This window comes from Anthonomus grandis, chromosome 3 (genome assembly GCF_022605725.1).
Source record: "Anthonomus grandis grandis chromosome 3, icAntGran1.3, whole genome shotgun sequence".
Lineage (NCBI taxonomy): Eukaryota > Metazoa > Arthropoda > Insecta > Coleoptera > Curculionidae > Anthonomus > Anthonomus grandis.
In genome coordinates this window covers 31,838,719-31,865,087 of record NC_065548.1, presented here as the reverse complement: position 1 = coordinate 31,865,087, position 26,369 = coordinate 31,838,719, and the positions used below count along the sequence as shown (strand labels likewise).

The window sequence follows — 26,369 nt, the reverse complement described above, 5'->3', positions numbered from 1 at the left end:
TGGAGCAGATGAAAGAATTTTAATAACCCTCAGGTAAGAAAAACAAATTTATTTACTTTAATATAAAAATTGAAGAATTATAAATAAACGTTATTTACTAAATTAAACATCATTAGTATTGAATATATTTCCCACAAATTCATAATAAGACGAGGCTCTCTGTGGATTATGTGTTGCAATATGAAGGGGGTTCAAGAGGTTGTAGGTTGCAACTCTGCCGAGACTTCAAACCCTGTCGATATATTTAAATTTGGGCTCAAAAACTTTATTACTATGCACTATATCATCAATTAAATCCATTACTTTTCGCTTAAACATTCTTGTTTGGTGGGAAGACATCTCGTTCAAATCGGGCAGTAGACTCAGTAGACTAGTAAAAACATTTTATTGGCCTCCTGCAGCGGATCCATATTGGCATCAAGTTTTTTTTTGTTTTTTTTTTTAAATATTCATCAAAGCTTTCATCTACATTATCTTTTGATTATTTATTATCTCTGTGCTTTGAAGATGATTTTTTTTATGAATTGATGATTGTGGAGGCTCTGATGGCAAAGCGAGTGAGGAGATGGTAATTGCAATGAATTTGATTATGGGGATGGTGCTGGCAGGGACACAGAATTTGTCCGTGGAAGTGTTGTCTGGGAATCATCCGACTCTTCTTCTTCATGATCATCATGAAGTTCTTCTTCCGATTGTTTTGGCAAATTCCCTGAAATCGCGGAATTTAAAGCTTTTATATATGGTAAAGCAAACTGCATCGCAGCTGTTAAATAATAAGCCTTTTTTAATTTAGCTGAAGAGCCACTTGGAGCCACTTTCATATGTCTCACAAATACTGTTCTCAAGTTTTTCCACTTCTCCTTGCATTCGGTCCCTGAAATAAAAAATATATTTAGAAATGATGTTTCTGATTTGTGTTTTTTGCCTATCTTTTATTTAAGTGAAAACTATTAGTCCAAGGCAGATTTCCGCAGAAAAGTATAGGGTAAAAGAGTGTGTAAAAAAATTCAAAATAAAAACAAAATATGTATAGTGTTATTTTAAATACATTTTTGTTTCAGATATCTTGCGACTGGAGGAACATTCGTCAGTCTGGCTTTATATTTTGCTAGAGGGGACAATACCGTTTCACAAATTGTGACCGAAACCACGGCTATTATGTGGGATGTATTAAAGGAAGAATAACTGCCCATTCCAGATATGGAACAATGGAAAAAAATTGCAGAACGCTTCGGTTTATTGCGGAATTTACCTAACTGCCTAGGCGCTATTGACGGAAAACATATTCGTATTGAAAAACTTCCAAATTCCGGATCCACTAATTTTAATTATAAATCTGAGATGGCATGCTGTGACGCTGATGTTCTATTTACATTGAAACGGGTTATGCAGGCAGAAATAGCGATGGCGGAATTTTCCGTGCTTCAGCTATTAAGCATTGGATTGAAAATGAAGTCCTAAATTTTCCACTATCTTCAAAATTGCCCAGTGACTTGAGCAATAATCAATTCCCTCACTACTTTGCTGGCGACGAAGCATTTCCCTTACTACGCTACTTAATGAGACCATATTCACAACGTACATTGGATAATGTAAAAAGGATTTTCAATTACCGATTAAGTCGGGGAAGACGTATCATAGAATGTTCATTCGGAATGATGGCCGAGAAATTTCAAGTTTTAGATACTGCAATAAAATGTCATTCGCCCGAGAAAATCATTAAAATAATAAAATCTGTGTGTATTCTACACAATTATGTACAAAAACGGGAAGGCATACCATATAATCCACAGCAATTTGAAGAAAATAATAGCCCGGTCATAAATCCCGATATAGAACCCCAAAATCTTCAAATAAGTGCTCAATCTTCCGCATACAACTTAAGGAATTATTTATCTAACTATTTCATAACTCCAGCAGCTGCTCTTCCATGGCAATGGAATTACACTGTATAGCTTAGTTTGTAATAATTTAAATAAATCTGTATAAATCAATACATACCTGATAAATTTAGTTCCTTTCCAATAGCAGTCCAAGACTTTTCGGTTATGTCTTTGCGCGAATATTCATTTAATGTATAGTCATATAGACAGGGGTATTTTTCCACTTCTTGAACTAATCTAATATTCAATGATTGTTCTGCCATTTTCGATATTTTGAATGTTTTCTCATAAAACACATTAGAAACTAATCGCGAGCGACTCGCATGTCCGGTTGCTGCTGACAGATCACCGACGCGTTTCAAACTGGTTACCAACTAGTTGCACTGTGTGCAAGTGCTCATAGAAATACACGGGCCGCAACTAATAAGCAACTGATTGACGATTTAAATTTGCAATTAGTTTCTTTTTAGTTGCCTAATGTGCGAAGGGCCTTACTTTACGGAGAAGGATCGCTGCTTATGAAGCGGGATGGGTATAAATTCTCTCAATTTTTAAGCGAAAATCTCATTTTTCATTTAATAAAAAAAATGGTTAATTTTTTTGGAAAAGTATTTAAATAAAATGATTTTATACCTGTAGAATATTGGGAAGTCCATATTTTTTTCGTCTAACAAATAGGAAGAATTTTTTTTCCAAAATTTTAAATTTTGTTAAAAAATATTTATTTTCCAATATTCTTTACGTAAATAAAAACAAATTTTGTTAATGACATAGAAACTTTTTTCAATAATAAGCCTTCCAAACGAAAACACGTTTTGCGGATGGCCGGGGGCCTCTAAGAGGGAAATTAAATAACAACTTTAGACATTTTAGATTAAGTACCGACGAAACAAAGCTGATTATAATTTATTATTATGTAAGAAAGAAAATAACTATAAAGAATAAAAATAAGTTAACAAATGAATATTCTGTTTTCACGGAACAGTAATTTCTTATTTCTGAATGCTGTGCATAGTAAAATGGCTTTTTATGTTTTAGGATGTCAGTTTACCAAAAGTTCCAGTTCCTTTGCTAGAGGATACCATAAGAAAATACCTTAAGACACTCCGTCCTCTTTTAAGTGAGGAAGAACATGCAGATATTACGAAGATCGCCGAGAATTTTGCAAGTGAAGGTGGATTAGGCCGAAAATTACAACTTTATTTGTTAAACAGACAAGAAAAAATGGAAAATTGGGTAAGAGCAGGCATAAACAATTTAATCACATAAGAAAAACATTAATTTTATTTCCCAACCGCTCTGAGACTATGTACACATCAAACAAACTTATTACGTAAAATGCCGTTCAAAGCCCAAGGCAAACGCAAAAGGGTGGTCTGTATGCGAAGGGCTTAGAGCTACTTACGTTGTAATTTTAATCAGTTGTACAAACATCAATGGGCTCCCGAACCAATTAATGTTCAAGAAATTTTTTTAAATGGATTAGAGTTTGCTAAGGTGTTTTTTCTAATTTTTTTATATCTCTCGTAAAATTGATGGATTATACACTATATTTTTAAATATAAGGGTCTTTTAAAAATTTATAATTTACGTGATTTAGACTCTAAAAATGAAAAGCATAAAGCTTGCTAAATTTACATTTATTAAAATGCTGAAACCTTTTTTTTACCCACTTTGTAATCACAGTTTCATAAATGATTACTAATAAAAAAAAGTTAAGGGAATTAAAAAGCACATAATTCTTTTTAGATAGCAAAAATGATCCAATAGATATCCTCAAAAGATCCAGTGTTTATCCATACTGTTTATGTAAAAAAAAATATCTTAAAATATACTAATATACTAAAACTATGATTATAGATATTCACCCATGAATATCTTTTTTATTCAGCAAACATCCATTTAAAAATAAATAAAGAAGCAAGATATTATCTAAAACGTTTTACGCTCTCTTTATAGTCGCCGCCAAACATAATTTATTTTGGACACCTGTCAAATTTTCTGCTTTTTACCTGTCACAACTATGTTATGATTAGAGCGTTAACGTTAATGTGCTATTTACTTTGTTTGTTAGGTTCTTTGACAGGTGACCATAATTTTGTGTCAAGCAGTGACTATACTAGTGGGCATGTCCAATAATGTTCTATGTATATAATCTGCGTTTGTATACTTTGAATTTGGACGTTGTTTGTATGTATCTGGTTTATACATGTACTGAAGTTAGACAGAATAATTAAATATAAAGTTAAATATGGCTAATTTCTCCAGGGTAAGGACGCCACTTTTTCATTTAAGAAAGCGCTAATATCCCGGAAAAAAGGAGAAAATAATGGTACAGAACGGTATCTTTAGGATAGTCTAACGGAACCTAGTATCTTTCGTCTACTAGGCATACATTTTTATAAGCGTGTCAAACACCCTGAGCTTACCATGTCGCCATATTACTCTAAGTGAGTTGTAAGATAGTTTTCCTATCCAGACACAACAGAAAATTGTGAAATTCAAAAATTTAAACTTTCATTGGAAGTAAAAATTGTTTTGCAGCAGTATAAAGTTCAATAGAAGTAGTATACTTATTTGTGCACATGTATATGAAAATTTTAATTAACCCATAATAAATTATATCATCAGTTCTACCATAATATGACATTAATAAATTTTATCATATTATGGTAGAACTGTTCAGAACATGCTCAGGCGTGTTTGGAATGTGTTATAATTACCCAAGAATGCAGAACCGCACGACATTAATCTAATAAAAATACTTTTTCAAATATAACAACGGACTATTCTCAGTGCTTTAATAGTGACAGAGGTTGTTCTGAACATATGATTACAAAAATGACATATGAATTTATTAAATCTAATTCAAATTGAAACATTATGTCGTAACGATGAAGCGTTTGGTTAACCCGTTTTTTCCCAGAGCTCCGATATTGGAAATGTCATTATTGTTGCGGTGTTCCAAAATCGGAACGACCACGTTGTCCCCTTCTCTTTTCTAAGAAGCGTGCTCTTAACTATCTTTCCGTCGCGCGGTCGTGTTAGTGTCGTTCTGGCTAGCATAAGAGGAGGTTTGATGTGCGTTTTTGCAAATTTTCCGCATTTAGTGTGCTAATTACTGATTTTTTTCAAGTTCACAATATGGCGTTAAAAAAGTAAGTATAATTTTTATAGTTTTGATAATTAAATTGTTCTACTGCAAAGAATTTATTGTGAGTGATGTCATTCAAGATATTTTATATACCCAATACGAATATTATTGAAAGTTACTAAATGATTTGATCATTTTAGGTTGTTCCTATATTGGAACACTGAGAACAAACGGGGACATAATTTTTTATTTTTATTGTAGGTATTACACGACCCAAGAACTAATTGATTTAGTTGAATATGAGCAGTTTTGGGCTGCCGATGTTTTTAAATCACACCTCCAAACGATGGAAGGGATTCTGAAGAGGATTCTGATGATGATGAAGTTCCTTCAGCTAATGTAAATCACCTTAGTGGTCGTCAAATGCAGTCAGAAGCTTGTGCTAAAATAAAGAACATTGATGGAGTAGTTTATATTGGAGATAATGATCAGGATAAAAATATTGAGGAAATCTTCGCAATCGATTCGCAACCAGGAACCTCAGGCCATTCTATCGTAAACGATAACTCTCCTGAATTATCTGATGGTAATGCAAGCGACGATAGCGATAATATACCTTTAGCTCGCTTAGTAACCCAAGCTAATATAAACAGAACAAATTTAGAAAGAAGCTGGACAAAAGTGAAATTGAATAACTCCTCCCCACAAGTTGTTTCTCCGAAAGACCTGGCGCAAACGTCGACATATTTCCAGATGCCGTTGCGTGCTTTGAATCATTTTTTGATATGGAAATATTTAATTATTTAGTAGAAATGTTTAATTTGTATGCCAGACAAAAAGGCAATCATAATTTTAGTACTGATGCAGGAGAACTAAAATGCTTTATTGGTTTTTTATATTTATCCGGGCATTTACAATTTCCAAGATGGCGTATGCTTTGGGAGGTGGATACTGATACATACAATCCATTAGTAGCAAACGCAATGCGAAGAAATCGGTTTGAATTGTTAAAAAAATTTGCGCATTCTGCTGATGAATAATAATTTAGAACAAGACAATAAATTTGCGAAGTTGCAACCACTTTTCAACATGTCGAATGACTTACTTGACTCTGACTCATGACTCTTATGCTCCGCTTAACGAAAAACTGTCTATTGATGAAAGCATGGTACCATATTTCGAAAGGCATGGAGCGAAGCAGTACATAAAAGGTAAACCTATTAGGTACGGCTATAAAATATGGTCCTTGTATGAAAAATCTGGGTACCTAATACAATTTATCAAGGTAAACATCAAATAGGCGCTACATGGACCTAGGATTGGGAGGATATGTAGTGATGACCCTTTTGGAGAATCTCCCAAAAAATGTCCCATTTAAAATTTATGGCTACATATTTTTCCTCTCTAAAATTAGTCAATTCGCTCCAGAAGATCGGAGTAGGATATACAGGTACAATCAACGGGAATAGATTAGAGAATTGTCCTTTGCGCAATAAAATGCAAGAAAAAAAGGATACACGAGGCAGTTTTGATTATTCTACAGACGCTAATTCTCAAATAACAGTTACCTTATGGAATGATAACCGTCCTGTTCTAATTGTAAGTAGCGATCCGGTGAATCCTGTTGGTCAAGTTAGTCGGTGGATTTCCAGTGAGAAAAAAAATGCCTGGTTCCTCAGCCTTTTCTAGTCGGGCAATACAATAAATATATGGGTGGAGTGGACCGAATGGATCAAAATATACACAACTACAGAACTGGGGTTCGTTCCAAGAAATGGTGGTGGAGTCTTTTCGCATTTTGCTTGGACTCGTGCATGCATAACGCCTGACAGTATTACAGACTTCAACCAAATGGCGAAAAGTGGATTTTTTTAAAATTTCGAAGAGAAGTGGTGCAGGTATATTTAAGAAAATATAAAAGGCCTATTTCAACTGCAGGACGCCCTAAAACATCAAAGCCGTTAGAGGCTCGGAACCATAATCAAATTAGGTACGATGGTGTGAATCATTGGATTATTCCAGCCACAAAACCGAATAGGTGCGCCCTATGTCACAAAAACTCGACTAAGATGTGTGAGAAATGTAACCTTAATTTACATGAGGCTTGTTTTAAATACTATCATACTATACTGGAAGAAGTTCAACATAAATTTGTAAGTAAGGCTGATTTAGTCGGTTATTATATTTTTTTTTATAAAATATAGTTGTTGAATATAATAAAATCTTAAAGTTAGAATAGCAGTCATCTATCTAAAAAAACCAATTTAAAAAATCTTTTTAATTATTTTACAACTAAGAACTATAATCTTTTGAATTTCTTTGCATGAATTAATATTAAAGTGCAAGTAGTGACACTTTAGGTGGCTGCCACCTTCCATAGCCACTTTGGGTTGCTATGTAGACTCAATAATTTTTAATATTTAAATTTCGAGAGGCATTTAGGAATTGACATATTCATCCATATTCATCCATATTCATCCATAAGAGGAGTCATATTTGACTCGCCCAAAGAATAAGAAATAAATGACAGATATTTAGTTTTAGAATCATTTAATGCCAATAAAACACAAACTTTAAAGCAAAAACCCCTTCAGCGTTTACCAGTTTACTATTTTTAATTTTTTATCTGATATTAAGTTTGACTAGATTATTTATATAGATAATAAATAAATAAGATTCCAGTGCCAGTGAATGTATTTTTCCCTGAATTTTCCGCAACATTGAATACACTACAGTAAACATTGGCTGTTTTGGATTCCGCGCAACATCTGCACAGGGATCATAGGGGATATTTTGTTGACAAACATGCTTAGTATTCCATGTCATCAGTGATTACTCAATTTTAACTAAAGAAAGTAAATTGATGCAATAAATTCCTGTAATTAACAGAAACTGAATTGCATTATTTATTATAAAGCAAAAGAAAGAATGAAATTCATTTAATATCCAAAACTGTTTTGGGGAATTACAGAAGATAAGGGGGTATTATATCGATTAAATAACAGCGGGCGCGTACTTCAGGGCTGGGATTCTAAAATCACGATTCGACACGATTAGTCGATATGACTAATTCTAAATAAAATTTTCAGTCGTGAGTGTCTTGCGGATTGCCTAGTTTTTAACGATTTGTTGACGACACGCTTGGGTATATCGTATACACCAGACGATATAGCTTCTTCCTTTTTTAATACGTGCATAATGTTGTCATATTAAAACCAAGTGGATGAACACAACAAGTTTTTGTGATTTTCCATGAATTTAATTATTATTTTCCTATGGGTAGCGGTGGTTTTAAACGACATTTTTTTTTATTTTAAATAAATAATATGGGCATATATTTAAATAAAAACACACGGAAGCGAAAAAAATTAACAAAGTAAATATAAATTCTTAGTGTTTACCAATAGAAAAGACAATTGAAGTTTCTATCTGTCAAATATTAGGGAAAATAACAAATATATACCAAGAACCCTAAATCAAATCGAATAAAACGAGTTTAGACGATTGAAATTTAGAATCACTTTTCTCGTCACGACTGAGTCGCGATCGAATTCGAAGTCGTGATCGTATCGAGATCGAGTCGTGATTTTAGAATCCCAGTCCAGATTAGGTTGCTGGCAAACGCCATATGCTGCGTTCTCGCTTTTGGTTACTGGAGATATCGGACACTAGCTTTACACACATCTAAAAATATCTAAAAAAACACAAGGTGGCAACATTGAATACTTGCATTATAAACATATGAAGTATTATACGTTGCCAAGTTGCTTTTTTTAATTCACTTTTTTGTCAAGAATATTTTTTTATTCTGAAAAGTTTGTCGATTCATCTTAAAGTATATATACTATTCTTTAAAAAATAAAAGACAATTTTAAGGAGGACTTTTTTAGCTGTTACAAAATCCAACACATTAAAAAAATATTCAGGGGGAAAAAATATATATTACATAAAAAAATGGAAAATCGATTTGACATCATTTTCTGAGAGATGATATGGTTTCCAGCTAGGCTTATTCTAGGCATTGAATGTTTGAATTTTTCTTATGTAGAATTCAATGTATATTGAATGTACATTGATTAGAAATATTTCAATTGGTCAAATAGACTTTAAAAAATAATTAGAATGAAAAATATTAAAAAACGCTAAGAAGTTAAAACCAATTTATTCTAACTTAAATTATTCCAGTTTAATATATTTTTAAGTTACTCGTACATATTATCGTAGGCAAACTAACCAAACGTGTACCAATTACTGAAAACTCGTTGAAGCCTTGTCATATGTCGTTTTCCCAAGCAGAAAATCATCTCGTTAAGTCAACGAAATTGTTTGATCAGTCAATCGGAAGACAAATGTGCCCCACAGCAAACGGTGCTAATTGGACGACGAAAGACATGGTGATCTCATACTATATATAATTATGGTTCAATATGCAATTATTAAGAAACTGGCAATAATATATTTTGAGATAAAATTAATAGGTTAAAATTCTTTAAAAAAAAATTAGATTACGCTAGGAATCATATTTTTTACTAAAATATTGACAAGTGAAACTCTGACTTTTTATGATTAGTTCATGAATTACTTTATTTTAATATTCTTATTATAATAAATCAATATAGTGATAATACTTGGTGTTTTACATTATTATTTCAGCATGTATGAGATGTTTCCTCAAGACCTGAATATAAAAATATAAAGGGAAAGTTTCTCAGGCTTCTCACTGGATTGCTCCTTACAATTAAACTTAAGAAAGCGCATTTAAACCTCCGCTTTTTTTACTAAATCGCCATTTTCTACTAAGGAAAATAAAATTACTGTTGTTAATAAGTATTATGTCTCTTTAACACTTGTGGTAAGGTTTATGCAGCTTATCTAGAAAGTGGCGTAGAAGAAGAATTTAAATCACATAAGATTTAGAAAACCGGGAACACCTTAAACAGTTGCAGTGCTATTTTATGGAGATAAACGATTAATATTTTTAATAATTAATAAAATTAAGCCTAATAATTTAATAATCATAAAAATTATATTGAATTTTTTGTCGTCTCACAACTCTCATTTGAAAAATAAAATTTTAAAGGAAATTTAATGAGCTTTTAAAGGATGTATGTTAACACATCAGTCTTTTGAAAAAATAATGAATGCTCCCCATGCTAAGGGGTTGAAGTTACAATATTAAATTTTGTCTGTCTGAATATATGTATTCCTTAAAATAAAATTTTACAGGTCTAAGGATTTCAGAAAGAAAATTTTGCTCATTCAAATCGCTATACCTTGCTGGACTGTTCTTCGATGGGGTACCGTATACATAGTGTGTCCACTTAGCTCTTGCTCCATTGAGACTGTATTGTTGCATAAAAAAAGTTCAGTTTTTCTTTGTAGACACGGGGTGAAAAAGGCTACAACTTAAAATTATTTTTACATATACAGGGCATTCACAAAAGGTGTGGGAGGAGAATTTTATGTTCTTTTTAATGAAACATCCTATATTTTTTTAATTTTCTGATTCTGCGTCAAAATTTAAACAAATTGATTTACTACATATTATACTTTAATCATAATTGGTTTTTCAATTAGAGACTGTTGAAAATCGAATTTTGTCAATTTTAAGAGGCTATGGATTCATAAGTATTTGTTATAGGATAAAATGATTTTATTTTTTTTAAGGAAAAAAACACGACAAACGAAAGTGAGATAGCATTTTTCTCTTTGATTAAACACATCTTAAAAAGTTAAGATAAGAATGTAAAAATCTGTTTATCCCATGACAAGTATGGGTCGACAAAGTTATCTGAAGCTTAGGGGTGTAGGTGAGATGAGTGGTAACTATGGCCGCTCCATTGGCGTACTATTTTGTATTTTTTAGAAAATTTAAAGTCTCATAAACACGTGTAACACAACAGAAATAATTAATATGCCTATGCCTCTGTTTGTCGTAGAGGACTGCCTCAAAAAAAAACCTGACGATGGCCTAAGGTCCTAAAACACCTACGCCTTGAACACATCTGGATTAGGGAGCCAATCAGTTTAAAAATTGGCTCGGCGCGAAACGGCTATGATTTTGCTGTTGTACAACAGAGCCACTCAGAAAACCTGTCGATCGTGTGCCGCATCTCTACTGTGCTATGTTGTCATATTGGTTTTATTTTAATAGATATGTGGAATTAGTTGTATGCAGCTTTGGTTTAATCATAGCCGACTTTACTCAAGCCGCGAAATGATAACATCGGCAACATGGATTTTCGATCCGTTTTCATTTCAGTTCTCATAAGACTTAATAAGGATCGTTTGAATTCCTCTTTTAAATTTGAGTTTTTAAGTAAAATTTCGGAAAGGAAAGTGAATGTTTTTATTATTAAGAATTTACTAAGTCTTAGTAATATCTCCCAGCCAGTGTCGGTGTGTTATATACTATAAAAACAGTGATAAATTGTTATAAAGATACAGATAAATTGTTCTATAAACACCTTAAGTGGGGGGTCATTGTGCTATTTATTGATTTTCAAGTTTATTTTACATATCACTTTTAAGATTTTTGTGTTGTGCTCTTATCTGTGTGATTTGGGATTTTTTGTGATTATCTTGTGTTCCACTAAAATAAAACTAGACACGTATGCCTAAGAGCCAAGGTTAATGCTTTATTCATCAAAAAATGTAAGTTTTATTTATAAACATATTTAGAGGAAATCTGGTAAGGAATACTCATAGAGATAATTGTGCCCTTGCACTTAATATTTTGTAGTTTGTGCCAAGCATTTTGACCCGAATGATATTATCCGTGAAGATGATTATCTTTTACCTGATGGCACACTTACTAAGATTAGAGTTAAAGCAAGATTAGTTTGCTCAGCAGTGCCTCAAATTTTTCCAAATTTACCTGCATATTTAATAAAAACAGTGCCTCTTCCTAGAAAAAGTCCAGACGAAAGAAATAGTGAATAACAAAAACATAAAGAGCTTGCCAATGAAGCCTCTGACCAACTTGATTTTATAACAGATTTTCAAGATATTTTAAAAAAATTTAAATATCTGACCTGTGGAATGTAAAAATTGTTAGGGATACAAAACTATATTTCTATACTTTAAACTTGAATGATGCTTGTATAAATATAATTAATAAAATATAATAGATAGCGACCTATATGTTAAAGTCTTTTTAAAAAACAATGAGTTATCCCAAAGTGACCTAAAATGGATTTTACCTTTCGAACTGAAATTAAGTAGGTGGTCTCAACTCAAAAATCTATTAACCAGGTATAAGTCTTCTGATTATTGTGAGCTTAATAAGCCATACTCTTCATCTCTAGAGAAGTTTCATGACTTTATTGACCAAAATTCAGATTTTTTATTAAAACAGGCGTTAAATTTATTGGTTCTAGTTCTAATTAACACAACTTAGAGGATGAAAACGATAGTGACATTCGTAATCGAGTAATATTTTTAATAGACCAAATAACTTTACTTATTTTAGAGCAAAAACATTGTTGCCAATCAACTATAGTAATGTCTTTTATGTTATATATTATATCCCTTTGTGCATATGAATTTTTTTTTTTTTTTTTTTTTTTTTTTTTTTTTTTTTTTTTTTATGGTAAACACAAGCACAAGAGGAAAGTCCTATGTCACTCTTGGAATGGTGCTTGCGCGAAGATATTTGTGGGCATTTATCTTGAATCGCTGCAGGTTGTATGCGTCGGGAAATATGTGAGGTGGAAGCCCGTTCCACAAAGAAGATTTTCTCCAGATGAATGAGTCCTGATACAGCGACGTCCTTGGGGTAGGCAGGTGGACTCGATGTTGATGAGCCGCAACTGCTAGACGCGTCCTTCTTGCCGGAACAGCCCTGGGTGGGATCAGGCCTGCCAGCTCAGAGGAGCACTTACCGTGATAATAACGGTAGAATAAACAGAGATCAGCCACCTTTCTCCTGTGCTCCAGACTATCCAGACTATTTGTCAGTTCTGGTTTGTCGATAAGATGAATAGCTCTCTTCTATATAGAATCCAGCAGCTTTAAACTATGCTTGGGTGCAGAGCTCTAGACATGCGAGCAATACTCGAGGGAAGGGCGTATTTGAGCCTTATAGAGAGTCAGCAGCTGTTCTGGTGTATACAGTTTTTTCATTTTGAAAAGCACTCCGAGTTTTTTGGAAGCTGCCCTGGCGATCTCGGCAACATGGTCATGCCAGGACATACTGTTGGTGACTTCGACTCCTAGAAGATGTAAAGATGATTTCATTGGCAATGTTTTTCCTGCCATAACCAGCTCCGGACCACCAAGGTTAGTCTTCATCGTAAATACTGCAGCCTGCGTTTTTTTAGCGTTAAAATTGACCAGATTGTTATCGCCCCACTCCAAGATTGCTCTAATATCGTTGTTTGGCGGACTTAAATGTGGAAATAAGTGTGCTATCGTCCGCAAAGCTGTAGATTGGATTGACAGTGGTTCCTAGCAAATCGTTGATATATATCAAGAAAAGGGTGGGGGATAGAATGCATCCTTGAGGGACTCCAGCGTTAATGTTAAATTTGTCGGAGAGGTGTCCATCGACGGCTACTTGGATTGTTCGTTGTTCAAGAAAACTTTTGATCCAATTCAATAATGAGTTTTGTATGCCGATTGAGGAGAGCTTGGTTAGTAGTCCCTCATGCCACACTCTGTCAAATGCCTTGGAAATGTCAAGAACGACTGAGCGGGACTCGCCGTGCTTCTCCATGGCCTCCGTCCACAAGTGTGTGACGTAAGCCAGAAGATCGCCGGTGGATCTAAGCTTTCGGAAGCCGTATTGATGATCGCTGATTAGTCCAGATGATTCCAGATATCTTAACAGTTGTTGGTTGACTGCTTTCTCCATAATCTTCGATATTACTGGAACTAGTGCAATCGGGCGGTAATTGAACGGTATCGTGTTCTTTCCCTTTTTGGGTACAGCCTGCACTTGAGCAGTTTTCCAGCTTGTTGGAAATGAGCCCTGCTTATACGATGCCGTGAACAGTCTACATAAGGGAGGAGTCAATTCGTCTGCACAACGTTTAGTACTAGGGCTGGAATTCCATCGGGTCCAGAAGCTTTGTTGGTGTCTACGCTTTTAAGAATTTTATTTATAATTCGTTGGGGAAACGAAATTTCTCCCATCGATGAATTCACTCTTCGCAAATATGGCGGTGTTTTGCCTTGCGAGTGCAAAGTAGAATTGGACGCGAAGAGTTTACCCAGTAAGTTGGCTTTTTCCCTTGCTGTTACCGCGATAGAACCATCATCTGCTGTTAGGGGTGGCAGGGCCGACTTAGCAAATCCTTGACTAACGGCTTTCGATACCGACCAGAAAGATCTTGTTCCATTTGGGCAGTTTAGTAGTTTGTTTTTGATCCTGTTCTTGTGACTCTCTTTGCATTCATCAATAATTCGCTTGCAGCTATTTCTGGAGGTTAAAAAGTTCCTCCAATTTTCGGTGGAAGGATGTTGACGCCATTTGCGATATGCTGCGTTTTTAGTCTTTACCGCCTTTTTGCATTTCAGGTTGAACCATTGCTTGTTGTTTGATCTGTATTTAGTAGAAAAAGGGATATAAGCTTCCATTCCTGCCAAGATCGTCTCTGTAATTTGGTTTGCACATTCTGAGATGTTATTGGTTCTAAAGCAGACTTCTTTTCAAGGGAATGAGCGATAAAATTCCCGAAGATGGTTCCACTCTGCTGATTTATAGTGCCATACCTTCCGCGGCATCGGAGGATCCTGCGTTTTAACATCCAACTGGCAAGAGACTGTTATCAATTTGTGGTCGGATGTTCCTAGGGGGGCCTGTACTGATACAGTGTACGAGTCGGTCAGGGTCTGAAGCCAAGACCAGATCTAGGAGACTCGCGAACTCGCCGTCTCGATCGGGGATTCTGGTAGGTTCTTCCACAAGCTGCGTAAGCCCGCATATGGTGGCAAATAGCTCAGCTTCTCGTCCTTCATCGTCGTTCTTGTTGCAGAAGCGCAGCCAGTTGATACTGTGAACGTTAAAATCACCCATGGCGATGATTTCTGCGCTTGGGTAGTCAATTTGCAGTTGGTTAATGCAATCAACCAGGTTCAAAAAAGCCGACTATATTGGGTGTCGCTTGGTGGTCTGTAGATACAACAGATAAATTTCGTGGCTCCACTGGCTATTATTTTGAACCACATAACGTCGAAGTCCGCAGGTTCAAGCGTTTCCTCCCGCTGGCAACTCAAATCGCTCTTGATAAATACTGCCAATCCAAAGTTTAGTCGAAATCGGGTGTGTAGATCGTATCCAGGATAAATGAGGTGAACATTTATTGTTGAAGGTTTCACCTTTGTTTCTGCCAATGCCAGAATGTGAGGCTTATTTGATTGCAGGTGTTGGTGTACTGCATTAATATTGGTGTTTAGGCCTCTGATGTTGCAGAAATTGATTTTTACGCTTTTAGATCCGCCTGATAAACCCCCCCGACCAGCCTCCGCCCGGAGATCCGAATGGGAGGCTAGTTTCTCTCCGGAAAGTTTTGGTCTCGAGGGCGCCTTCATGCATTAATTTTACTACTCCATTTCCCCTTTGGAAACCGGATACATCGACATGGCTGCGAAACGTGAGTTCCATGGAACCACTTCACGCCGCCTAAGTCCTATTTTAATCAAACCACCAAGAGGTACCTACAGTATCTTTCTTCTAGCTTTGATCTCTCATCAAATTCTGACTAAAATAAAACTAACGATAATGATAACACCACTAATTATTTAAACATTGTATCCCCTTCTTTAGCACCAACTGAGTTGTTAATTTATTAATTCATGTTATTTATTAACCTAAAATATTAGACTATAGGGGAAAAAAATCTAATAATGCATTTATACAGTGACCGCCTAAAGTTCCGCATACATTCGATAAAAATTAAAGACATGATTTTTTGAGAAGACGCTCGGACCCGTCGATTTTTATTTTAAGTTGCGCATTATTTCACATAAATTTTTGTATACAGGATGGAACAAAAAAACAGATATGACGTGATCGGTCATTTTTTTTAATGGAATGCTATATTTTTTATTGCATTTATGAAATATAGGCGAAATTCGAAGCAATTTTCGTATAACACACCTTATCTCAAAGCTCAACTGTTTCCAAAATATTTAAATTTAAATAACAAAAAAAAAGTACGTCTATTTACAAATTAAGGTAAAATCGAGGATAAAAATAATGTTATAAACACTGCCAATTGTTTCTATTTCTATGATTGCACTTGTTAAGAATCTCCATTTTCGAATGTCACTGTCCGTTCGAAAATTAATAGTATTTTATCAGAATAAATTATGGCTAATTTAACGGAAACGAAATTTTGATGATGCTAGGGTACGGGGATCGAGTGCGCACGCAAAAAGAAGTAAGTGAACTGTTTAATGCCAAATACACAAACCATCTTATTTCTCAGTCAACAGTTAGTAGAATAGAGCACAAATTCATAACTTCGGGTCATGTTAGGGATTTGCCAAGATCAGGTCGTCCAAAAATTTCTAAAGAAACAAAATTAAACGTTCTGCTCTTCTTCGAAGAAAATCCAAACAATGCAACTTCACAAATTTCAGTTGATAATAATATAGCCGGAACGTCAGTAAAACGCATCTTAAAAGCAAATGAATACCATACTTATAAAATTAGACTAATACACGAATTAAATGAGGACGATCCTGATCGAAGAAACCAATTTTGCGAGCAAATGATGAACATTTGCAATAATACCTGTCAGTTTGTGTTACGAGTTTTGTTTTCAGATAAAGCAACTTTTTGTTTAAACGGTGTCGTAAGTCGGCAAAATTGTCGGTACTGGTGTCAAATCCATACTGGGCAACTGAGGCTCATACACAGTACCGTAAATCTATTAATGTTTGGGCTGGTATCGTGGAAAATAAAGTAATAGGGTCATACTTTCTCAATGAAAACTTAACAGGACAACGCTATTTGAATTTTCTTCAAGAAGATCTTATCCCTGCTTTGGCTGCCCTATACCCAGACGAACAAGACCCTGCTGTCTGGACAGACAATTTGTGGTTTCAGCAAGACGACGCACCATCACATTTCTTTCGAGATGTCCATAATTACTTGGATACAGTATTCCCAGGAAGATGGATAGGACAAAGAGGGCCAATAAAGTGGCCGGCCAGGTCGCCAGACCTAAATTCCTGCGACTATTTTCTATGGGGGTACCTGAAAAGTAAAATTTATATTGAGAAGCCAAACAACGTAGAAAATTTGAAAAATAGAATTAGATATGAAATAAGACGTATATCACCCGAAATAATTGATAGTGTTTTACATGTCTTTGTAAACCGTCATGCTTTCTGCCAAGAAGTAAATGGGGATCAGTTACCCCTTGGCTTATTGATACATTACTTGATACAGTAATAAGAGTTTTCACAGTTTATAACATTTTATCCTAAATTTAATCTTAATTTGTAAATAGACGTACTTACTTGCTCTCCTGTTGGTTTAATGTAAATATTTCTCAAACAGTTGGGTTTTGAGATAAGGTGTGTTATACGAAACTTGCTTGGAATTTCACTTATATTTTATAAATTCAATAAAAAATGTAGCATTTCATTTAAAAAAATTACCGATGGTGTCATATCTTTTGTTGTTCCACCCTGTATACAAAAATTAATGTGAAATAACGCGCAACTTAAAATAACAATCAACGGGTCCGAGCGTTTTCTCAAAAAATCAAGTCTCTAATTTTTATCAAATTTATGCGGAACTTTAGGCGGTCACTGTATAATTATTAACGGCTTCTATACATATTTAAAACAATAAACCAATCACATAAAAAAATATTCACATAGAAAAATATATAAATATATTATAGAATTTGTAAACAAAACAAAATCAAAATTGAAAGTCCATCTCGGCAGAGCTGCGCTACGGAAACTGCGTAAACGGATCCACCAAAACAGATACGAATCTCCCACGTGGTGCGACGTTGCCAACTGTTATTTCGCGGCTTGAGTAAAGTCTGCTGTGGTTTAATCCAAATCATTCCCAATCCAGTAATATCATTTTTTTTTATTCTAATTGAATAGGATTGAATCTACAAAAAAGTTGATTTATTTTTAGTTTTTAGAGAATTAATTAGCATATTAAATGATAGTTATAATAAATTTAAAAAAATATTGTTTTTAGGGGATCATTATGACAAAATTGCTTTAAAACTTTTAATAGATAAGTCACTCTGAGACACAGATAAAGTTGTCGCACAATAGATATGGCTCAAAAAAAAAGTTTACACTATCTCTAAGTCAAAAACTACTTGATTAAAGTATGACATGTATAACATCAATTTTTTTTTAATTTTACGAAGAATTTGAAAATCAAATAATATATAAAGTCTTGCATTAAAAAAAACATAAATTTCTATTGCCACGCCTTTAGTCAACGCCCTGTATAAGTCAAAGCAATTTTATAATGTAACTTTTTTCATCGCGCGTACCCAAAAAAAAATAATTTTTTTTGCTTCAAAAATATAGTCACAATGGATGAACGGAGTACTAAATGGACACGCTGTATAAATATATTGAATATTGCACTAGGTCTATTTATACTAAAATATGGTATACGGATGTTCATACTAAGCGTTAAGGATGGCAGCTATATCTTGGAACTGTCAATCAGACAACGTTTTTTTCCGGAAAATGGCAGATTAAGGTATTTTTTTTACATTAAAAATATCGGAAAACAATAAGAAATCTTAAAATATTTTTCCATCATCTTGGTCAAAAACTTATTGGCGTACCGACCTTCATAAACTTCATAAAGGGAATGTAGTTTTAATTCTTTAAATGGCTATACCCTTTAAAAGACTTATCCGTTTATGTTTTTGTTTTTTTGAGAGATTGAAAATTTGACAACGTGTCACACATCTAAATATCTTGATATTTTATTTCTTAGAATTAATTTAGGTCTATTATTACTTTTCCACTCATCTGTGAGAACAGCTGACTTTAGTATAATTGGTGCTCACCATTTTTAAGTATCGACTCCGGGATATATTTGTATTCTGGTACCTGATGATCTGTTGACAAAAGGTTTAGTTAGCTCTTGGAGAAGTATTTTTGCTACTAAATCGCGTGGCTCTTTCGTTGGTGCAAGTATTTGATAACCTTCTGTAATATGCTGGATAGACCGATCCTTTATATTCATATTTGCATCTGTCTTACTGTATACTTTAAATAATTCCTTGTTGGAATGACTTGACCTTATGAGGTCATAAAAAGTCTTCAGTTTTAGTGAAAAGCTACACTGAGATCAACTAGTAGTTTAATGCTACTGTGTTTCTGAACTTCTCTGACTGATGTAGTTTGCCAATCCAACTTTATATTTTGTCCTATTCGGTACTATGATAGCTTTGTACCTGGAGGTTGTAAAGTTAAACAAGTCGTGTTGAGATTGCTTTACATACCACTTAATGTATTTTGGTTATGTTGCGACCTTCCTTAAAAAAAAATCGCAATTTAGACAGTTGATGATTAGTTGTTTGCTTCTCTTCGAGTCCTCCTGCATATTTCAATATAATGTCGTTCGCTCAACGAGATTTTGTAAATTGTTTTTTTTATCCTTTATCAATAGTGTTCTGGTTTTCCTTGGTTTTTCCTTTTTACATTTATTTTTATAAGGCGTTCTTTAAATAAAATTATTTTGTAATTTGATTATCTACCCAAGCAACACACCATATATTATTATTATGAAAATATAAATACATTAATTATTCTCTTAGTTTTCGTACTATTTTATATATATTTGGTAGTTAAAATTGATTTGAAGGGTTTACCTTGCACAATAATGAGCTGGAAAGTGCCGATTTGGTGCAGCATCGAATTAACACTGAAGACAATGCTCCAATAAAACAAGCCCCTCGCCGGATTTCGATAGCTAAACAAGATGAAGTTTTTTCAATGCTTTAAGAAATGAGAACGCAAGGAGTGATGAGTGATAGAGTCAAAAAAGGACGGATCTACCGGATATTTTGAATAGACTATCGGTGAATCAATGACATTACCAAGAAAGACATTCCCTACTAAGAATTGACGACACCCTAGACACGATATCAGGTTCGCAATAGTTCTCAACGCTCGATCTGAACAATGGCTACTGGCAGGTAAAGATGCACCCAGAAGATAAGGAAAAGACTGCATTCTCGACTGGAACAGGACTTTGGCAGTTTACAGTCATACCCTTTGAGAGACTTATAGAAACTGTGTTATGTGGAATGACTTGGGAATCATGTTTAGCCTTTCTAGATGACGTTATCATACTGGGAAAAATATTTGAAGATTATTTTAAGAATTTTCAAAAGGTAATTGTTAAGCTTCGAGAGGCCAACCTGAAGCTGAAGTCCTAAAAAATGTTGCTTCAAAAAGAAGTTCGATACCTTGGCCATGTAATATCAGAGAAAGGTGTCAAGACTGATCCATATAAAGTAGAAACAATCGAAAATTGGCCGCGACTCACTGACAAACACCAGTTAAGAAGTTTTCTGGGTGTTTCTACCTATTACAGAAGATTTGTAAGAAATTTCGTGAACCTTGCAAAGCCTCTACATAAGCTCACGGAAAACAAAATGGTATATACATAATGTACACAATGGTTTATAGACAAAATGGCAATATGGTTGGTCAGCAGACTGTGAAGAAGCATTTCAAGGGTTAAAAAGAGCACTGTGCATATCTCCAATTTTAACGTATCCGACACCTGGACAAACTTTTTTTTTAGATACAGATGCAATGTTGAAATTGGAACCGTCCTATTAGAAAAATATGATGATGGCGAGCAAGTGATAGCTTATTTCAGTAAAACGCTATCAAAACCAGAAAGAAACTATTGTGTCACCAGACGAGAGTTATTGGCAGCAGTAAAAGCTATTGAATATTTGTATGGTTAACGATTCATCCTACTCTGGACTGACCATACCTCTCTGAAATAGCTGTTTCACTTCAAAAACCTTGAAAGACAAATAGCAAGGTGGCTTCAACGATTATAAGAGTATCACTTTACAATGGAACATAAAAAAGGCGAATATCACAAAAATGCCGATGCTTTATCGAGAAAACCCTGCATTGAAACATGTCAATATTGTCTTAAAAAGGAATCAAAACAGCATCCAAAGATACTTACTTTCAATCGTATTGGCCTTAGTAAGACCTTGGCAAAAGTGAGAATTTTTTTGAGAACGGTTTTACTGGCTGAACAGTCATGAGGATGTTGAACGCTAGTGCCGACAGTGTGAGCAGTGTTCGTCAAGTAAGGCTCCAAGAACCCGGACAAGAGGAGAGATGATGCAGTATCCATCCACCCTTTGAACGAATTGCCATAGACGTAGCAGTACCTTTTCCTACTAGTAGCTCAGTAAATCGATATGCTCTTGTTGCTATGGATTACTTTAGTAAGTGGCCCGAGATTTATCCGATCCCAAACGAAGAAGCAACGACAGTAGCTAAAGTGCTGTTCCAGAACTGGATTTGTCGATATATTAGTCACGAATATTCCAATAAGTATGCCAGTTGCTGGGAATTAATAAGACCCGCACAACTCCCCTACACCCTCAGTCTGATGGAATGGTTGAACGAATTAATCGCACCTATTGGAAAGCTATTTAAAAATGGTGGTAAACTCCAAGCAAACTAACTGGGATACTTATATACAATCATTCCTATTGTGTAAATTATCGCATATCGTTCTTCTATCCACAACTCTACTAGAAAATGCCCGGCAAAAGTTGTATTTGATGATGAACTTGGTTTCCCTTTGGACATTATTACTGGGAGAGTCGACAAGGCGGAAAGCCTTGAAAAGTACATCGAGCATCTACAACAGCGTTTACAAATAGTCCATAAATAGGCACGGGATAAAAAGTCGTCTTTTTCTTCGTCTAGAAAGTAACAAAATAAAATCACGTTATGGTATAAAGGCGAATTCTACCGATTTTAATCCAGGGGACAGAGTATGGTTATATAATCCACAGCGGACGAAGAGCAAGTCACCAAAGCTTTAGAAGGATTGGGAAGGTTTAGTTTAATATTTTTATTTGTAGTGTCTAGCTCTTAAGTAGTTCATCTTGCTTGAGGGTCCATTTTGGCTCCCATTTAGGTTATGTAGGTTATATTTGTAAATATTATAAGGTATTTTAAATTTTATAGAAATCATATACTGGCTTGCTTTGATTGTCAGTATTCTCTTGAAATTATTGGCTCTTTCGGCAAAAACAACGAATTAAATTCTCAATATTTCTAAATTGTTCCGAGGGGCTTTAAAAAGGACGCGTTTCGTGAAACTTTATTCATCTTTAATTGTATAGTTTTTACGTTGGAAACAATTAAACGACAGTTAACGCGAGTTAGGTTAGAGTTTTTGACGTTGCATATAGTGTAATTCTGAATTTCGTTACATTATTGTTGTTAAATATTTGTTTATTCGTCGATTTTTTAGTAAATTTTTGGTTGATGATGTATTTACTAACCGTATATGATCAACATATATTTATTAAACTGTAGAGTAGATGTATATCATATACTATTCTGTTTAAAAAAGGGAGAAAATTTCCACATTAAAAAAATTAACACGGGATTTATATATCTAGCTTTCAAACTCGATTCCTACATCTCAAATATTTGATGAAATGACCCCGATATCATAGTGTAATAATGGAATATCATACACAGTGAAATCTTTAAAAATTTAAAGACAATAGTTATCCCACGCCACGTCGGTTGACATTCGCGGCTTCCGCATCACCACTCGGCCAATCACGTATCCGTATTACATCGATCAAGTGGCGCAAGACACTGTACCAGGCAGTGTTGCCAGGTCTCAAGTTTTTACATGAGATCTCATGTTTTTTAAACAAATCTCATGTTTTCAATATTTTTTATAAAAATCTCATGCTTTTTAGCTTTTTTTGCTATACCAAATAAACTCTTTTAAATGTTATATTTTTGTTTATGGTTTTCTTTATTGCTATTAAAAATATCGCAAGAAACCCATAAACAAAAAAAAATCATTAACAAACAAAAATGTATCCCAATATTTGTCAATTTGGCATCGTTGGATCATGCAATAATCATAAAATGCAACCTGGCATCTGCAAAGTTGGCATGGTTGAGTGCGTCCGAACGGGAATTCCCGATTGCACCTAAACATCTTTGTGTAATTTACTTCGCCGCTTATACGTAGACTGGATTTTGGTTGTGACTCGTTTTATATTCTGTTAATTGAAATAAACTTTAAAAGTGACACTTCATGTTCATAGCAGAGACAACCTTCGAGACGCGCAAGCCAACACAAAATTATTATCCATGTAGCTATCCTTGTTTAGCGTCATCGAAGGTGAACGAAGATGGCGCTGGAGGCATCTTGTCCAGAAATTTACGCGGGAAATTTGAATTTTATTTTATTTCTTTTTAGGATCAGCTGATTTATGTTGATATTTTGCTATGCAGGGTGTCAATTTGAAGTTTCAATATAAATATCTATGAAAGCGAAACTGTTGGAAATACTAATTTTGGTACAAAAAAGACAGGTTTAAATAATTCATTAAATATTTAATCCTGTTCATAAAATTCATAAATTAAATTTATAAATTAAATAATTATAAAAAGTATTTAACATTTAAATACATTTTTTAGTGCAAGTATTAATTATTTAAATACTTTTTTAAAGTATTCTGACCGGCTCTTCCTAGTTTCTCCTACCCCCTAGATGAATTATTATTTGAATCAAATTTAGTTTTTCTAACTTTTAAAGATATTTACATTAAAAGTTTTCAAATAAAACCCTGAATAGTCTTTTTATTCGCAATTGAAACAGTAAAAAAATAACTATAATAAAGAATAAAATAATGACATCACCTTAGTCAATACTGTTAAAAGAAATTTTTATTTTTGTTTAATTAATATTTTCTGTAAATTAAAAGTTTTATTTTCTTACATAACTGTTTATATAAGCTGTCTTAAGGACATAACATTTACATGTGTTAATGAAAAGCTTGCTCTGCATTGCTTATTTTTGTTTAATATAGTATATATTACAATAAACGTTAGAAAAGAATTTATAATAACTTAAATAATAAACTTCCTTAATATTTTCAGTTAATTCATAAAAAAACTTAAGGGACTTTTAATATGCAGATAAACAAGTTGTTTTCCTTTTGGTCAATTAAAAATCAAGAAGTGTTTTTCGAAAAGATAAAAATAATAAATGAAAAGACAAAATAATATAATATGTAACTTATAAGAATGAGAAATACACATTGCAAAAACATTATACATACATGCTACATAACATAAAACAATAATAATCTTACTAAGAAAATAACAATAATTATCATCAACGCTTAAATTTATTCAATTTTCTTTTGTTCGCCCTTTTTTCTTTCCTTGTTTTTTTAATATCCTGATTTTTCCTTTTACACCACCAAGGAATACCAATTTTACACACAGACCGTATTGTAAGATGTGAAATGAGCTTTTGATGACTGATGCATGTTAGCCATTCAAAATTACAATTTGTTTTTAAATAATTTTCAGCATTCAAAAGCACATTTCTCTTTGCTGCATTTTTTTTTAAAACAACTCCAATGTAGTTATGCTACTTCCAACTACAGCAGTAAATGTTTGGCTGGGATATATAAGGGAATTTTTTGATTTTATGCAGAGTTCTGAATATTATTGAGTTGTTAACATCAATTTCATATGCATTTTTAATATCACTAAATCTTGCTTCCATTACTGAAGCAGGTCCATTTCCAATTTTTACAGGCAACAACATATTATGTTGCCGAAATAAGGAATATGTACATTTTAATAAATGTGGTGGATCGTACATGGCATAAATTTGTCTGCCTTCATAAAAGAAAAATGGAGTTGCTATTGTAACTCCAAGATCTTTTAAACATTTGACATTGCTGACACCCATATCATAGATTGTGACCACAACATCCAGTCCAGCATACACTTTTGATGCATTTAATACATCAAAAATGCATTTTTGCAAATCAGAAGACTTGCACCCATTGTTGCTAAAGAAAAATGCAACAGGCTGTTTCCAATTCTGTGTTAAGCCTACAAGCATAAACACCAATGCTTTATTGGCAGGTTTTGCTTCAACAGAGCTTGTGGAAATATCACCAAAATCCTCGAATCCTACAATCCTATCTGTACCTTTGTCATATTGTACATTCTCTTGGATGTCTTATTATTTCATCGAATAATAAACAACAACATCTGTCAATTCCAATAGGCAGTTTGTCTTTCAGTTGCCTAAAGATATGAGGATTGATACCTGCTTCAAATGTTACTTTTCCAAGCATGTTTAAAAGTGTTTTTTTATGGGGTAGGTATACAAATTTTCTTAGCAAACTGTAGCATCTTGGGCTTTTTTTAAATACACAAAGTGCTAAAATCTTGTCTTCCAAATTCCATCTTCTCCCTTTAGCACCTTTAACCTTGGAATTACGGATTTGGGACACCATGAAGTTTGCTGTCACTGATGACATATCTTTAAATATATTCTTAACAAGGCTACTTTCTGTAAGGTTTGAAAGTGCTTTCACGCAATGTAGCCTTTTTCTGCATAACTTTTTTAATTTTCTCAAGTGATCTTCTTTGCTGTGAATGATTTTCACTAATTTAGCCTTCCTGGGAGTAGAATCTCCTTTTGAAAAATTTTCTATGTTTCGGAATAGTTTGCGGCCTGCAGGATTATTTACCTTGGTTGGCCTAGCATCTTTGCAGGTTTCATCTACATTTTCTGAAAAAAAAATATAAAACATTGTCTCTGAACAATAAATCAACCATTATTATCAAATATTTTTCAGATTTTTAAATATAACTCAAATGTGAAAATCAAAAGTAAATTGGGTAAGAATTACCATTATAAAGCCTATTATATATAAGTAGCCTAGTATAAGTCAAAAGCAAGTTAGAATACTGATCTGTGAAAAATCACTTATTAAAGTAGTAAAATCATAGCACCCAAACCATGTTAATATATTACCAACATTAAGCTTTATTAATTCTTAGGCAAAACTCTAATATTTCTTTGTCACATTTTTTTTTAAATTTAATTACTTTTAACTGTACAACCTTCTTCTTCTTTTTCTTTCACTGCAAAACTGTGTTATATAAAAATTATCTACATGAATTCTTTAATATAGCTACCTGTACATGTCTGTTCTATCACCAAAACATGCTCTACATCAGGAGGTCTTACATGAGACTGAGAAGATGATGGCATATTTTCATAGCTAATTGGAATTGCATCCCTACGAAGCCTGTAGCTAATCAAATCCAAATATGATTTTCTCTCAAAGTGCTTACTACAGATTCTCTGATTTCTGAGGGTCTCTCCT

The 26,369-nt window shown here is 33.8% G+C and overlaps 1 protein-coding gene across 1 annotated transcript in view; it reads left to right on the top strand.

The window, feature by feature from the left end:
* The window catches only part of LOC126734648 (choline O-acetyltransferase), a gene marked incomplete at its 5' end in the record, with an annotated part of 209,258 nt that overhangs the window by 151,320 nt on the left and 31,569 nt on the right, over window positions 1-26,369 (top strand). The window contains one exon of the mRNA XM_050438346.1: window positions 2,922-3,119. Within this exon, the coding sequence (XP_050294303.1) occupies window positions 2,922-3,119 (198 nt within the window). The remainder of the gene's footprint in view (window positions 1-2,921; window positions 3,120-26,369) is intronic.